The 16627-nt window shown below is 45.1% G+C and overlaps 1 protein-coding gene across 1 annotated transcript in view; it reads right to left on the bottom strand.

The window, feature by feature from the left end:
• The window catches only part of LOC146798188 (toll-like receptor 5), a 39674-nt gene extending 30092 nt beyond the window's left edge, over nt 1-9582 (bottom strand). Inside the window, exon 1 of the mRNA XM_085625460.1 lies at nt 9418-9582. Coding sequence (XP_085481586.1) covers nt 9418-9451 — 34 coding nt within the window. The 5' untranslated portion in view covers nt 9452-9582. The remainder of the gene's footprint in view (nt 1-9417) is intronic.
• Between the last annotated feature and the right edge of the window lie 7045 nt (nt 9583-16627).

Raw genomic sequence — 16627 nt, 5'->3', positions numbered from 1 at the left:
CAGGTATTACACAAAAGAAATTAAAATAGTTATACATTTTTCAACAAATCATTGTGCGAATGCCCTGCAGAATAACACTGCTACTGGCCCGTTTGCTTCCTGCATATCGTGATTCTTGCCCATCCGATTCCTGCTTGCACTTTATTTTTATTTATTTATTTTTTCAATTATTCCAGTGTTGCCCCAGCAGCATCACACTGCTTCCAGGGAGGTTGCTTCTATTGCTTTGCACAACACTATGCATAATTTTTTTCTATTTACCCTTCTAAAATGTTCATTCACCATATTGGAATGGTGCACAAAAGTTTCAAACAATATGTCACAACAACTGCCACTGCATCACGCAGCAGACACACACATATGCACAGAAGCGCAACAATTTTGCAATGCTTTTTTATTAATAAATAGCATTGTGGGATGGCCACCCAGGTGTGCGCATACATGGTCCTATGTTGTGACTTACCAGTGCCAATTTGTATTTAATTTATTTTCTAATACCAATACAAACACGCTCTTGCAAAGCTAACAGCTTTTAAAGGTGAGTACTACAATTGTTGTTTATATTGTGCAACATGCTGCCCCATTCCTTGCTTCTAACAATTTGCAGGCAACAATAAAAAGGTCAAGATACCTCTAGTGATTAATGATCCTCAGGGGTATCGTTCCATTTTCTTTAAAGTGATTCCATTAAAATGCTCGAGGGACTATTTTGCCAGTGAAAAGTACACTCTGTCATCACAGGATCATATTCATTTATTTTTCTTGTATATGCAACCAATAAGAAACCAATCCTTTTTTGGCAAATTGTCTGGCTTTAATGTGCTAAACTGCATTTGTAAATGCCTGTGATTAGATGCATCATTACATCAATCCTTTTACTCATTCATCCATGCATGTATCCATCCATCTTTTCAATCAACCGCAATCCACCATTTCACTCACACATCTATCCATCCATCCATCCATTTACCTTTCACTCATCCATCCACCCTTTCACTCAGCCTTCCATCCATTTATTCATTCAGCCATCCATCTGTCCTCCCTTTTACTCATTCATTCAATCTTTCACTCATACATCCTTACACCCATCCTTTCACTCACTCATCCATCCATCTATCATCCATTTATCAACCCATTCAACACGTCCATCCTTCCAGCCTTTCACCCATACATCCAGCTAATCTTTTACTCATCATCCAACCTTTCATTCATTAATCCATCCAATCCACACCACAGAAATCAACACTAAACCACATAATTCATCTCAACACAATTACACTACACGCCACATACATCCATTCCACATCCCAGAATTCCACATCATGCCACACAATTCAGAAGGACACCACACAATTGAGTCATCGAGCATAGCCAATAGGTCTCGCCTTTGGGACCTTTTAAGTGTTTAACCATGCAACAGTTGATGTTGTTGCACCAAGGATATTGTGCTGCATAACTAAATACTTATAAGGTCCCAAAAGCGAGACCTATTGGCTATGCCAATGCTTGTTATGTCTGTGGCTGGATGGTTTGTCCAGGAGGATTCATTACTTAGGGTTCCACAATTACAAACCTCTCCCCAAACTATTATTTTCATTTAAACAATTCGTTTTGGATTGATTCACTCACAAGCTTTTGACTTATGGATACTTAACCTAGTCCTTTCTGACCTTTGGGAACTGCACGCAGTGAGGCTGATCTTTTATTCATTGAACTTAATCAAATCTTCCTACATCAATGTCTTCTCTTTTTTCCTCCTCAAACTCTCTGTGACACTGATGCTCCATCACTCACCGATACTAGCAACCCCCACCTCAATATCACCGACACAGCAATGACCTTGATCCTACCTTACCTCAATTGTTGTATTTTCTTCATCAGATGCTCCTAGAGGCTGTCCCACATCTAGAACTATACAATTTCCTTGAGTAAATTTTCATCTTCAGATTTTCCTTACCCCTAGTTGCCATCTCTCTCTTCTCACCTCAGGCTCAAATCTTAGACACGATGACAGCCATTCAACGCTGTATTCCCCTTCGTTCACATTTGTTAAGCTCTTCAATAAAGATCAATATCCCAGGTTCCTTTGCTTAAATTACTCTATCCACCCCCATGCTGTTCACTCATGATATGCTATCTCCTCTTCGAGGAGTACGGACGTGTTATTGAACTCCTGTATTCATCTTCATCACCACCCATGCAGTCACACACTGAATGTCTCAAAGATCTAACTTGATTCCCCTGCATCAGAGCCAACCTCCATTACCTCTCTAATAACACTGACTACTGCAACAGCCTCGTTGTGGATCCCACAGGACTCCCTCTTGGAAGAAGACACAACCTTAGCTGCACAGACTCCTTTCCGCCTCTCTACACAAAAACACAGCCGCCTACTTACTCAACCCAAGTCAGGTGCATGTCTGCCAAAAACAGGACCTACAAACAACTCTTTACGCTGGCATTCCAACCGTGGAGCTAGGACCCTTTTCTGACTGTGAGCGCTGCCCAGGGGCATCGACTCACCAAACAAATAGAGGCTCTAAAACAATCCTTACGTTACTGAATAAGCAAGTGCAGCAAATAAACACAAAACTTTAAGGGGGAGTGTTTGTTTGTGGGAGAGAAGGAAGTGGATGAGATGGTAGTTTGAGACAGTTTTTAAAAACGGTGGTTAAAGGCTGTCACAAGGACATTGCCAGGTGTGTCTGGCATGGCCAACTAGTATGACCCTATGACCTGCTTGATGGATGCATGGGTGCATGCTATCAATGCTATTAGCCAAGAGACACATAACAAGAGCAGAAAGTAATCTTTGTGTCCTAAAATATTGATCTGGGCAACGGAAACAATAAGATGAGTGGAAGCTGAAACAACTGCGATTAGGAAACTAGTTACGAAGCAGGGCACCACAGTCATAGCGCAGGCATGTGACGCAATACTGATTCTATTCCAAGGAGGGCAGAGGCCTGGCCAGGGGCGCTTAAGGTCAACCAGTAAAGCAGAAACTGGAGTGCAGAGTGGCTGGGAGCTGCTCCTGAGCACACAATCTCCTTGGATACAGTGTGGTCCAATTCACACTCAGAGGCGTAGCTAGAGCTTGTGGCGCCCGGGGCTATCCCTCAGATTGCCGCCCCTGGGGGAGGGGTGGTGGGGAAAAAGGACGGCGAGCACTTGAAAGAGGTCCGAGAGACGCGTAGTATCGCTGCTAACAGTTACCTCGATCATGCAAGTTACATGCACATACATGACACGGTCCAAGGCTACACAGTTGAATACACCGGTGACAGGCAGTACAAAGGAGAACACACACACTGCATGATCTATCTGGGGACTCAGAAAAACTGCATGTGACATCCATCAGAGAGCTGCGTGAACAATTACAACACGAAAGGAGTGCATACCACATATCAGCCCTACATGAAGTTATAATTTTTGAAATCCTGTTTTATGCTGTGAAAATTGAGGAATCTCAATTTTATGCTGTCTGAAAAATTTCCCAAGGTAAGTTTCTCTTTGCCTTCCTTACGAGTTTGCATTAAATTCTGCTATGTGCGGTAACTCCGGGAACCACACTTATTGGATTTATGAGTTTTGGAATGAAAACCATGTTCCCTTGATAAATGCTTTCAGGTCAAACCTACTGATATCTATCAGGGGAAAACCGGAAGATGGCATTTAGGTGCAGTAAGCAGCAAGATCTGGAAGTTATTCCTCATTACTGGGGGAATAACCACTCGTAATGAAGGGTATAGCAACAACAAAACAACAACAACAACAAAAACTATTCAAAATTCTTCCCTTCTATCCCTCCACTATCCTTTTTCAATCCAAATAACAGACTAACATGTCCACTACTCAAATAAATTTCCTATTTCACTATACTAATTCACCACTAATCCTTTATGGGTTCCGGAGAAGCATGCTACTCGCCGAAAAAGCACATTAACACCTCAACGGGTTAGCAAGCGCTATATAAATGCAAACCTTTTTACCTCTTCTACCCCTTCGGTATCCTTCTTAATCCAAATAATTTACTAACATACCGACCACTCAAATTATTAAAAATGACTTGCATATTTCATTATACTAATTCACCACTAACACTGTATGGGTTCCAGAGTAGTGTGCTACTCGCCGAAAAACACTTCAACCCCCCCATCAGAGGTAGCAAGCACTATATGAATGCAAACCATTTTTCCCTTCTCCATACCCTTCTCAATCCACATAATCTGACTAACATATTCATCACTCACCTTTCTTTCATATTTTCACTATATTAATTCACCACTATTCCTTTCTGGGTTCTGAAGTAACGTGCCACTCGCCAAAAAAGCACTTTAACACCCCATCAAGGGTAGCAAGCGCTATATAAATGCAAACCTTTTTCCCTCTTCTATCCCTCCACTATCCTTCTCAATCCTTCTCAATCCAAATAACTGACTAACATATACACCACTCAAATTACTTTCAAATGTTCACTATACTAATTCACCACTAATCATTTATGGGTTCCGGAGTAGCGTTCCACTCACTGAAAAAGCGCTTCGATGCCTCATTATGGGTAGTGAGTACTAGATAAATGAAATTACAATACAATACAAAAAATAATTGCAAAAGTGCCATCAACACCCTCAAGCAACCAGGCAAGGGGAAACCATGCAACCAAATTTAAACCCATTCTTCCAAACTCCCGACCTCCACAAAGAAGGTAGGTCCATATCAGTGTGTCAAAGGCAATATTGAAGCTACATGAAATCAACCACATCTGGCCCACCTTCTGGGTTAAACAAGACTTTAGGTTAAAGTTGTTAGATATATGAGGTCCTGCACCTCAGCCTCCTCTAAGATATGTTGCAGCTTTGTTCCAAACCACAGAGAGCAAATGCTGATAATGCAAGAAAACAGAAGCCAAGGGGTTCACAGGAGGAGCCCGAAAAAATTAAAAGGATATCAGCAAATAAAAGCAAAAATCCTGTGTGCATGGGAGGCAGTTGGAAACACACAGGAAAATGACTTAAACCCCATTATTATTCACAGAACAATATGGACCTCACAGACCTACCCAGTGCCCAGTTGGCAATGTCCTTCTGTGCTGTAGTGTGACATTGTATCTCAGGTTGAGGCAGGCTGAACTAAGGTACGAAGCCATGGCAGGAGTAGAGTTTTGGCTTCTGGTGGGGGCTGGGCTTATCAGTAAGACTGAGTGAGGGCCCAATTCGGTTAAAACTGAGTAAAGACCAATGCCCCTATGCCCAGACCTAGCCTAGACCTTTTTTTCCTTGAATTGTTCTTCTTCAAATCACTGCAGAGATGCAAGCTTCAAAACTGGTGACGGATCACACTACTTGCTAGTGGTACAGTTCAGTTTAAGAGCAACAAAGCATTATGGGAAAGGAGGGACACAGTACTTCATATCTTCAAGTGACCCTTTGACATCAGTGACACCTTCATCAAATCCTGCTTTTGTGACAAACAGCACTTTGCTTTCTGGTGTTCTAGGATCCACAGAAGCAAAGTGGTCTTGGCTAAAAAGCCAAGATTGGATGAAGGCGTCACTTATGACAATGGGTGGTTAACACGCTTACTACTTTCATAGGATTAGCAGGATAGGGTGCCATCTTACAGATTCTTCCACCGATAGCAGGCACCTGATCACATAAAAATTCCCGCGACGGAAGCACCGTTTCTGCTCCACTGCACCACTTGCCCACGGACTTAATTAAGATCATTGAGAATTCATGATGTGATTGTGCACCCAGACCAACTGGTACCCCTCCCCCCAAGCTCTCTTCAAATGGAATACATCTGCATGGGCAAGTTCTCTGGCTGTGATTTGTTACTTTTTTTAATCTTGAAATGCGCCATTTGCTTTTCTAACTGAGATATTTCTGTTAGCCGGAAATGCAATATTGTTCTTAAACCACTTTTAAATTTTGTAAATATGTTAGATGCATGCTTTTTACATATTTATGCTTTTAAATAACTAATAAACGTTTGCTAGTCACTTGAACTGTTCATAGACATGACTGGATAACAAGGATGCGCTGTCCTGGGAAAAAAACACACAGACACACACACACACCACACAGACACACACACACACACACAGACACACACCACACACATAGACACACACCACACACAGACACGCACAAAACACACACTGATACACACACAGACACACACACAAACACACACCACACACAGACACACACACACAGAGGATGGAAGCCCTATTATGCAGGGTGTGTAATTACTTTGCACTGAACTAATGTTACATATGAGTAAGACATCTTAGATTAGAAAGATGATTCCGTGTTTCCTGCTGCAATCATTTGAAGGGAGGAGACAGCACAATGCTACACCATGCATGTATCGGAGATGTGGGACACCCAGCTCCCCACAGTCATGAATTGACGGGGCTGCTGTATTCTGTTTCTGTTTGTTAATCACCGGGGGTCAGAGACCATAGGCCGCTTCCTTTCCACATGTTGGGGTAGGGGGCGGAGTGAGGGGAGTTGACAGACCGACGATAATGAGGAAATATAACATTAAAAAAGGAAACAACTTACTTTGCGCTCCCGCATCGATGAGTGGCACACACAATGGCGGGAGTAGAAAAGACATGCAGTGGGGGAGCGGGAATCTGCCCCGCCGGTTAATTTGCTCTCGCCTTGTCTTCTGGTATAAAAGGGAACTCCCTGGCCCTGCCCCCAGAGGAGCTGCGGAGGGCTATTCCGGGCTGCCGGCGCCAGGCCTGACCTCGCTCGCTGCCCTGGGCAGCCTGGGTCTCACAGGTCGCGAGCAGGAGGCCTTCCTCGCTGTGCCCTCTAACGGGCCACCAGTGCCGCGCGGCCGCCGCCCGCAAAATAGTGCCGCCTGGGGCGGACCGCCCCCACCGCCCCCCCCTAGCTACGCCACTGTTCACACTTTGCAGCTCCTGCTCAAACCTGCAGGTATGGCCCAGATGTAAAACTACTAGATACTGCATTTTGCGCACTTAAAAAAACCTTGTTTTTTTAGAGTGTTATATACACTTTACAGACACAATTTCTAACCACAAAACTGGTTAAGCAGTCTCTTATACACTCAGCTTAGAGCTTAGGGCTGTTTTTGCCTTTTGTAGATTGGGGAGGGGGGGTAAGGGGATTTGACTTTCAGTAGTCTTTGCACAGTTTAGAGAAACAAAAAAAAGACGCCTGCAGTGAAAAATAGCAGTTTTAAAAAAGATCTCATTGCATAGAGTGCTGTGACATAGAGTGCACTGATATAGATGCAGTAGTTCAGATTCAGTGGCGTGGAGTGCAGTTCTGCAAGAGTAAAGTATCATAGAGTACATTGCTGTAGAGTGGCATAGAGTACATTGGTGTAGAGTGCAGTGACGTAGAGTTGTGTTCAGTAGTGTGCAGTGGTGTAGAGTACAGTGGCATAGAGTGCAGTGATTCAGAGTAGAGAGGCATAGAGTGCAGTAGTGTGGAGTAGAGTGGCGTAGAGCTCAGTGGCGGAGAGTGCAGTCTTGTAGAGTAGTGTTGTAGAGTGCAGTGGTCTAGAGTGCAATGGCGATGAGTAGAGTGGCATAGACAGCAGCGGTGTGGAGTACAGTGGTGCAAAGTAAAGTGCAGTGGCGTAGAGTGCAGTCGTGTAGAGTGCATTGGTGGAGAGTGCAGTGGTTTAGAGTAGAACGGGGTAGAGTGTAGCTGCATAGAGTGGAGCGCATGGCGTAGAGTAGATTGTTCCTGAGTACAGTGAAGTTGCGAAGAGTGGAGTTGTGCACGGTGGAGTGCAGTGAAGTAGTAGTGCATAATCTAGGAGTAACATTTCATAATAATCTCACCTTCAAATCCGAAAGTTGAAAGCATGGTCGGGACATGTTTTGGCCTCCTCAGAATGTTGAGGAAGTTTCTTGACTTTCTGTCAAAGCTTGGGGATCCATTATTTGATAATGTCCCAGCTGGATTATGCGAATGCTCTTTACTGGGGTCTCCCGGAGTACTTGTTAAAAAGATTGCATGTGGTGCAGAATGGTGCTGCTGAGCTTTTACTCAAGATTCCTAGGAGTAGCATGGTGTATGCCCACCTTAAAGATTTGCATTGGTTGCTTAGCCCACAAAGCTGTTTATAAACTGCGCCCTAGCTATTTGTCCAACAGGCTACTGCACTACCAGCCTCCAAGAACATTGCACTCTATGGAGGCTTTACTGACAGTAGTGCCCAAGACAAAAATGAAAAGATGGGGTGAGTCTTCCTTTTCTGCTATGGCTACCGGAGGCTGGAATTCTGTGCCCTTGCCTCCCTCCAAAAGCCAATAAGGATCCTGAGTGTTTTAAACATCAGTTGAAGACTTGGCTTTTTGTTGAAGTGTTTCAATTCTCACTTGTAAATTCTTTTGCCTCATTGACCTGTTAGTGCTGGGACACCCTATTGAGAACCCATGCGCTTTACAAATGTTTTTGATTTAAGACAATTATATATTTTAGACAGTTCAGTGAAGTATACTGGATTCCGGCTGGTGGACTAGTAGAAGAACCTGTGACCTTGGGAGACAAGCAGAAGGCTGATAGTCAATCGGCTATCGGATCTCCCAAGCATACATGGTGCCTGGGATTGAATAATATCCAGGGGTTCGGTACCGGGCTCGGTCTCGACCTAACATGGGATAGTGTTTTGGCTCGGGGCTGAGCTCACACTAACATACATGGTCCTCACAATTTTTCTGATGGATTGATGTATCCTTCAAGAGAATATCAACTGTTTTATAAAACATCAATAAAAATAACTGAAAATAAAAAGTACATAGTTTCCACGATCTCCCACAAAAAAATTGTATATTCCTACTATGTAAAGTAATTGTTGTTATCGCCTTCATTCATAGTACTAGATTATCGAGTTTTAAATATCCTATAACAAAAATCTTGTAGCAAAAATTGATTGACGTCCAAAATATTGACAAGGTATAGTTTTGTCAAGCTACATATATGTGATATAATTGAATTTATATCACATATATGTACCTTGACAAAACATATATATCTTCAAAGCACGTAGATGTAATGTTTACAATGGTCAATACTGACCAATATATACTCATCTCCAAGATATTTTTTTGGGTTGTCAAAATGTTTGCTATGATATTCGTGTAGGTACAACATATGGGATGGCTGGTCGGATAATCTGGCCAGCTGCAGGCACAATAAATGGAACAAGTGGGCATGCTAAGCGAGAACCCATCGAAAGCAATTCACTCAGCCGGGAGATAACATTATTTAGCCAACAAAAATATCCAAAAGCCACACACTGAGGTGTAGGCAAAGAGAGGCGTCCTCTTGAAATGGTAACATTTAATCTAAGTGCATATCAACGGGCGCCTATCCGGCGCCGCGTCTAATAGTTCCTTGAAAATACACCTGTGGTACTCACAGTTTTGGAGGATACGGGCGGCTGGAGGGGTCATTCTTTCGTCTTGCGCGTTTATTCCTCGCGTTCTTCCCGCGGTTTAACTCTCCTCATTAGCCGTGCTTGCGAACACTGGTGTCTGCTTTTATTTGAGTTTCCTCGTGGATGGGAGTAACCGCTAACAGGAAGTTCTGCTTTGACGTGGTTTGCTGTTTACCCTGAGTATTTGGCAACTCTCCTGGTCAGGGGAAGGGTAGGGGAAATTCCCCCACCACGAACAACGTAAACTGTTCTGTAGGGGAGAGCATGTGGCGTAGAAAGCCAGCGCTGCCGATTCGGGAGCTGAGAATACGGGTTCCAGTCTCGGCGTCTGAGCAACATCCTGTGATACGCGGCAATTCACGTAAACCCCCGTTCCCTTGATTCCCTGTGATATGGCGCGCTATATAAATAAACTAACATACCCCTTTCACGTTCGAGCAGGTCAAGGTCTCATGGGCAGTTAATCTATTTACATTTGTTTTAAAGTAAACATGTTATATGTGTCCTTTGCCTATTATTCTAGGGGCAGTAAGTACCCTGCTGGAGGGAGGAATGGAATAATTTCCTAGGGCCTGTGTCCACTGTAGTTCTTTTTCTAAAACTATGAAATCTAGACGATATGTCCCATAGTGCAAAGAAACCGCCTGGGCTTAATGAGCCACTCACACATGGGCATGGGAAACTTGAGAGTTCTGATACGATGCATGTGTAATGCTCCTAATGACTGTCTATGCGGCGCATCTCCTGTGCTTGAGAGGTTAGGTATAACCCAGGCGTCATTGACTGTAAAGACTCCAGTCTTTTCCTGTGGATCACTCCAAAGTATACGTCTTAAGAATGGACACCATAAAAACCCATTTATACCTGCCTTGTTTGTTCATGAAAGAATGGGCCAGAGAAGTTTCTCTAGTCCAATTTTTTGTCTAAAAGCAGGTAGAATAAACTAGAATATGGGCGAACATTCTGACGCCGTCTTTTGTGGGGATATATGTATGCAGTGTATGTGCAAATAAAAATATTAATTTGACATTTTGAAAACACTGATCACCTAAACAAGATTTTGTACGTTAGACAAAATATTACATCTCTATTGCCGTATGTCCTTTGGGAGTTTGCTTAAAGGTGAGCAAGCCAGAAAATTCAGAGTGAGCTGAGCTATGGGTCTTCTGAGCAAAAGGCAGAGTGGGATGGGAATTGGAGGCCAGGTGAGGGACATAGCCCCATAGGCTCAAAACCTTTTGGAAGTTGGTGCGATAGGAAAATATTGTCACACATGCGTCTAATGATTATTTTTAAATAGTAGTCACAGGTATGTGGCAAATATGTGTTGTGCACTGGATTATGTATACACGCCTTTTGTGTGTGTGTGCCTATTTACATATTTATCTATATCGTTAGCTATTTATAGCTAATATAAATACAGGTAGTATTAATTTTGAAATCTGAATGGCAAGTGTTTAAATCCAGATTCCTTTGGAAAAAAAGCTATTGGAAGCAGTTTAGTATTTTTTTCGGTTCCAAACCACACCATGTTCAGTGCATTTTGCACACCGAATAAAACCATAAAAAGATGCCCAGGCTTAAAGAGAGGCAAGTGCGTTTAAACATCAAAACCATGTTATATTTATTTATCTGTGAGCTGTGTGGCAGGAAAGGTGTATGATGTGAATAATATTTACTCTCACATCCAGTCTGCACCCCTTTTACTTGCACACATAAAGGACATTATCCTTCTCAATCCAAATAACTAACATATCCACCCCTCAAATTACTTTCATATTTTCACTATACTAATTCCCCACTTATCCTTCATCGTTCCGGAGTAGCGTGCTACTCAAATAAAAAGTGCTTCAACGCCTCGTCAGGGGTAGTTAGCGCTATATAAATGCAACTACAATATAATACAGTACATGTGTCTTGTCATTTGTAGAATACACCCACCATCCCGTGACGTTAAGACAGGAGATCAAGGTGGCGGCTTACGCCTAGTGCAGGGAGGTGAGGCCTTAGATCAAGGCCTGAGGGGCTTTGACCCATTTGGCAAGGACTTCAGAGACTAAGAATATGCTCCATTCACGGGGTGTTGCCCAGTCTTCCTCTCCCCTCTTAGTTCTCTGTTTTTGTACCATGGGTGTCAGGGCCTCCTCTACACCTGGAGAGTGGGGTTCAGCTGGGATCAGGCCAGAGGAGGAAGAGGCTAATCAACTCAGGCGCCATCTCACCCCCTCCCATCCCCTGCAGTAGCCCCCATCAGCAAGTCTCCGGCCCCACATCTGCATAGCCAGTTCAGCCTCCCTTTGTCTTTCATACCAGCCCTCTTATATTTTAAAGGTATGGCTATGCACACACACCCATGGCATCATGGCATCACAGCACACAAGTTTTTATTTTTTTGTTGCTCTTTTGTATGGCGTGGATTCAACCCGAGGGTGTTGGAGCGCTTTGCATGAGCACCCATTGCATTGTACAAGGACACATCCGTTTTTGTAGGCACAGGGAGATGGAGTGCTTTGCCTGGAGTTGTAGGTTGTTGGGTCGGCGCCCAGCCTCAAGCTTTGTACCTCAGCTCCAGATTCGTCACCTCTGACCTTTACGTCTCACCCTCTTTAAGCTTGAACGAAAGAGAGCATTACATGGCGTACTGATTTTATTTGTATCTTTTTATATAACGCAAATTGGTTCAGCGGCACTGGAGCGCTTCAAATCAGCATCACACTTTTTTGCAATATCTAGGGCTCTAAATGTTTAAATGATGTATAAGATTGGAATTGCATGTTTAAGCTGTCTGCCCTGGATCTGGAACACTATGTATAAAGTTACTCTCTATAGCTTACATTCTCTGACTACTTGCTAACTCAGAAAGCCTTTTTCGACCATACTTCTAAACACTACATGAAAAAAAGGCATTGATTTACTCTCGCTTGATTCCTCTCCTTTCTTTCTTCAGAGTGTCCCTCTTCTTAGCTTCCATCCACTGCGCACCTTCTATTTTGGATTATAGCCTCCTCTCAGTCTCATGCCTGCCTCAATCCTTCTTATTGTAATTCCATAATTGGCTGATGCCTCATTTCATCGATCCCAACCATTGCTCTTTAAATCCCTAACCTTGCAACCTAACACTATCTAATATCCGCCACCTATCGATCCCACCAACCGTTCACCTGAAGCCACATAGCCCCCACTAGTGATCACACCTACTTGGTATCAATACATAACAAAGTAACTGGAGTAAAAGCATGCAATATTTCTTCAGAGCACATTACTAATCACAATAACCACTGGACTAACCATTAACCTTGGGTTCCGGAGTAGCGTACCACTTTCCGTAAAGCGCTTCGACACCTGATATGGGGTAGTAGGGGCTATATAAATCCAATTACAATACAATACAATACAATACAACTGAGAGTGCAGCAGTGAAAAACTGATGTGCATAGCCCTGGAGATGGAAGAGCAAAAGAACATGTTAGAGGTGCATTAGAAGAGCTCTGTGTGAGAGATCAAGGCCAGCAGTGGGTTAGGAGAGAGTCTAGGCACCATATCTTAAGAGACTGGTTTTAAGGCTGTGGCATTGTGCCTCTTTTGGCTCTCTTATCAGGGGTGCAGGGAATTCCACAATGCTGAAAAAGTTACAGTGCAATGCCTTTAACTGATGACCCGACAACCAGTTCAACTAGTTATCACTGGGAGACCTTGGTTCTTGGCCAACTAAAACACGTCACTGAGGATCTCTTTACAGTTGTGCCTGTGAGAAGACAATGCCCGCTGCGTGACTGCACGTCACAGAACCCTAATCCAGAGTCGCGTACAAGCATGCTGGCTGAGTGCCTCCTCCCCGGAGTACGCAGCTAAAGGCATGCAGCTATTGCTTCACCTTACGAGCAAGCACATGGATCCCAGGGTACTGACTGTACTGAGGGTACTGACTGTATTTGGGGTTATAAAGGTCTCCACACTGCTGTTGAGGCGCCAAAGAGCATTAGCTGAATGGTGGAACGCTACACTATAGGGAAGTGCTTGGCTGGGAGAATGTTGATGTACCATGACCTGTGGTAAGTGGTTTTAGGATTCTGTGTGGCGATTGTAAGTGTGCTCTGACCCCGACATTAGTCACTGCGCCTTTGCTTGGGATGGAGCAAAGAGGATTTCTTGCTGTGGCTGGTCAAAAGGGTGTGGGTTATGGGCATGAGTTTTGTGGGAAGTGTTTTAGTGTCATTCATGAAGAGTAATGCTATATATTATCCATCCAAGAGTGACACAAGCATCCGCCAGGCTTGTACTAGATACACACAGCCATGGTGAATGTTCTAAAAGTCCACTCAAGTGCAACAGAAAATAAGTCCCCTGGCTACATGGAGCTGTGGTGGATTGGGGCATGCCCTTTCCACTTAGGGCGACTATAGCAACACAAAAAGATGATGGACGGAATGCTGAACATTGTCAAACATTAACCACCAGTTCCCATGGGGAGCAGGTGTCAAGGCTGATTTGCAAATAGTTGGGTCCAAATTGGAATGGCGTGGCAAGCAAAATAATGATTGATTAAACCTAGATCTGTGAGCCGGTGGAGCTGACGAGCTCATGGTTACGCACCTGCGCGCTACGAGAGGTACTTTACCTGAGAACACTTATTTTAGCAGCCTACACAGCAACCCTACACACTCACCTACTCCCTGCTGACGAGAGGCAACTACCTCGAAACACATGTCCAGGGATGGCTAACGCTACACACACTTGCACTCAAGACTCGGGCATAGGCGTACCCGCCGAAGCTGACTTCAGGGACCACAATTCTTTGGGGCAGCACGCTGGTAGGTGGAGCAGTGTGCGACCAATTGGACTTTTGTTAATATTCAGGCTCCTTGAGCCGGTGGAGCTGACAAGCTCATGGTTACGCACCTGCGCGCTACGAGAGGTACTTTACCTGAGAACACTTATTTTAGCAGCCTACACAGCAACCCTACACACTCACCTACTCCCTGCTGATGAGAGGCAACTACCTCGAAACACGTGTCCAGGGATGGCTAACGCTACACACACTTGCACTCAAGACTCGGGCATAGGCGTACCCGCCGAAGCTGACTTCAGGGACCACAATTCTTTGGGGCACCACGCTGGTAGGTGGAGCAGTGTGCGACCAATTGGACTTTTGTTAATATTCAGGCTCCTTGAGCCGGTGGAGCTGACGAGCTCATGGTTACGCACCTGCGCGCTACGAGAGGTACTTTACCTGAGAACACTTATTTTAGCAGCCTACACAGCAACCCTACACACTCACCTACTCCCTGCTGACGAGAGGCAACTACCTCGAAACACGTGTCCAGGGATGGCTAACGCTACACACACTTGCACTCAAGACTCGGGCATAGGCGTACCCGCCGAAGCTGACTTCAGGGACCACAATTCTTTGGGGCACCACGCTGGTAGGTGGAGCAGTGTGCGACCAATTGGACTTTTGTTAATATTCAGGCTCCTTGAGCCGGTGGAGCTGACGAGCTCATGGTTACGCACCTGCGCGCTACGAGAGGTACTTTACCTGAGAACACTTATTTTAGCAGCCTACACAGCAACCCTACACACTCACCTACTCCCTGCTGACGAGAGGCAACTACCTCGAAACACGTGTCCAGGGATGGCTAACGCTACACACACTTGCACTCAAGACTCGGGCAAAGGCGTACCCGCCGAAGCTGACTTCAGGGACCACAATTCTTTGGGGCAACACGCTGGTAGGTGGAGCAGTGTGCGACCAATTGGACTTTTGTTAATATTCAGGCTCCTAGAGCCGGTGGAGCTGACGAGCTCATGGTTACGCACCTGCGCGCTACGAGAGGTACTTTACCTGAGAACACTTATTTTAGCAGCCTACACAGCAACCCTACACACTCACCTACTCCCTGCTGATGAGAGGCAACTACCTCGAAACACGTGTCCAGGGATGGCTAACGCTACACACACTTGCACTCAAGACTCGGGCAAAGGCGTACCCGCCGAAGCTGACTTCAGGGACCACAATTCTTTGGGGCAACACGCTGGTAGGTGGAGCAGTGTGCGACCAATTGGACTTTTGTTAATATTCAGGCTCCTAGAGCCGGTGGAGCTGACGAGCTCATGGTTACGCACCTGCGCGCTACGAGAGGTACTTTACCTGAGAACACTTATTTTAGCAGCCTACACAGCAACCCTACACACTCACCTACTCCCTGCTGACGAGAGGCAACTACCTCGAAACACGTGTCCAGGGATGGCTAACGCTTCACACACTTGCACTCAAGACTCGGGCATAGGCGTACCCGCCAAAGCTGACTTCAGGGACCACAATTCTTTGGGGCAACACGCTGGTAGGTGGAGCAGTGTGCGACCAATTGGACTTTTGTTAATATTCAGGCTCCTTGAGCCGGTGGAGCTGACGAGCTCATGGTTACGCACCTGCGCGCTACGAGAGGTACTTTACCTGAGAACACTTATTTTAGCAGCCTACACAGCAACCCTACACACTCACCTACTCCCTGGTGACGAGAGGCAACTACCTCGAAACACGTGTCCAGGGATGGCTAACGCTACACACACTTGCACTCAAGACTCGGGCATAGGCGTACCCGCCAAAGCTGACTTCAGGGACCACAATTCTTTGGGGCAACACGCTGGTAGGTGGAGCAGTGTGCGACCAATTGGACTTTTGTTAATATTCAGGCTCCTTGAGCCGGTGGAGCGGACGAGCTCATGGTTACGCACCTGCGCGCTACGAGAGGTACTTTACCTGAGAACACTTATTTTAGCAGCCTACACAGCAACCCTACACACTCACCTACTCCCTGCTGACGAGAGGCAACTACCTCGAAACACGTGTCCAGGGATGGCTAACGCTACACACACTTGCACTCAAGACTCGGGCATAGGCGTACCCGCCGAAGCTGACTTCAGGGACCACAATTCTTTGGGGCAACACGCTGGTAGGTGGAGCAGTGTGCGACCAATTGGACTTTTGTTAATATTCAGGCTCCTTGAGCCGGTGGAGCTGACGAGCTCATGGTTACGCACCTGCGCGCTATGAGAGGTACTTTACCTGAGAACACTTATTTTAGCAGCCTACACAGCAACCCTACACACTCACCTACTCCCTGCTGACGAGAGGCAATTACCTCGAAACACGTGTCCAGGGATGGCTAACGCTACACACACTTGCACTCAA

Source organism: Triturus cristatus, chromosome 9, assembly GCF_964204655.1.
Source record: "Triturus cristatus chromosome 9, aTriCri1.1, whole genome shotgun sequence".
NCBI lineage: Eukaryota > Metazoa > Chordata > Amphibia > Caudata > Salamandridae > Triturus > Triturus cristatus.
This window is presented reverse-complemented; position numbering and strand designations above follow the sequence as displayed.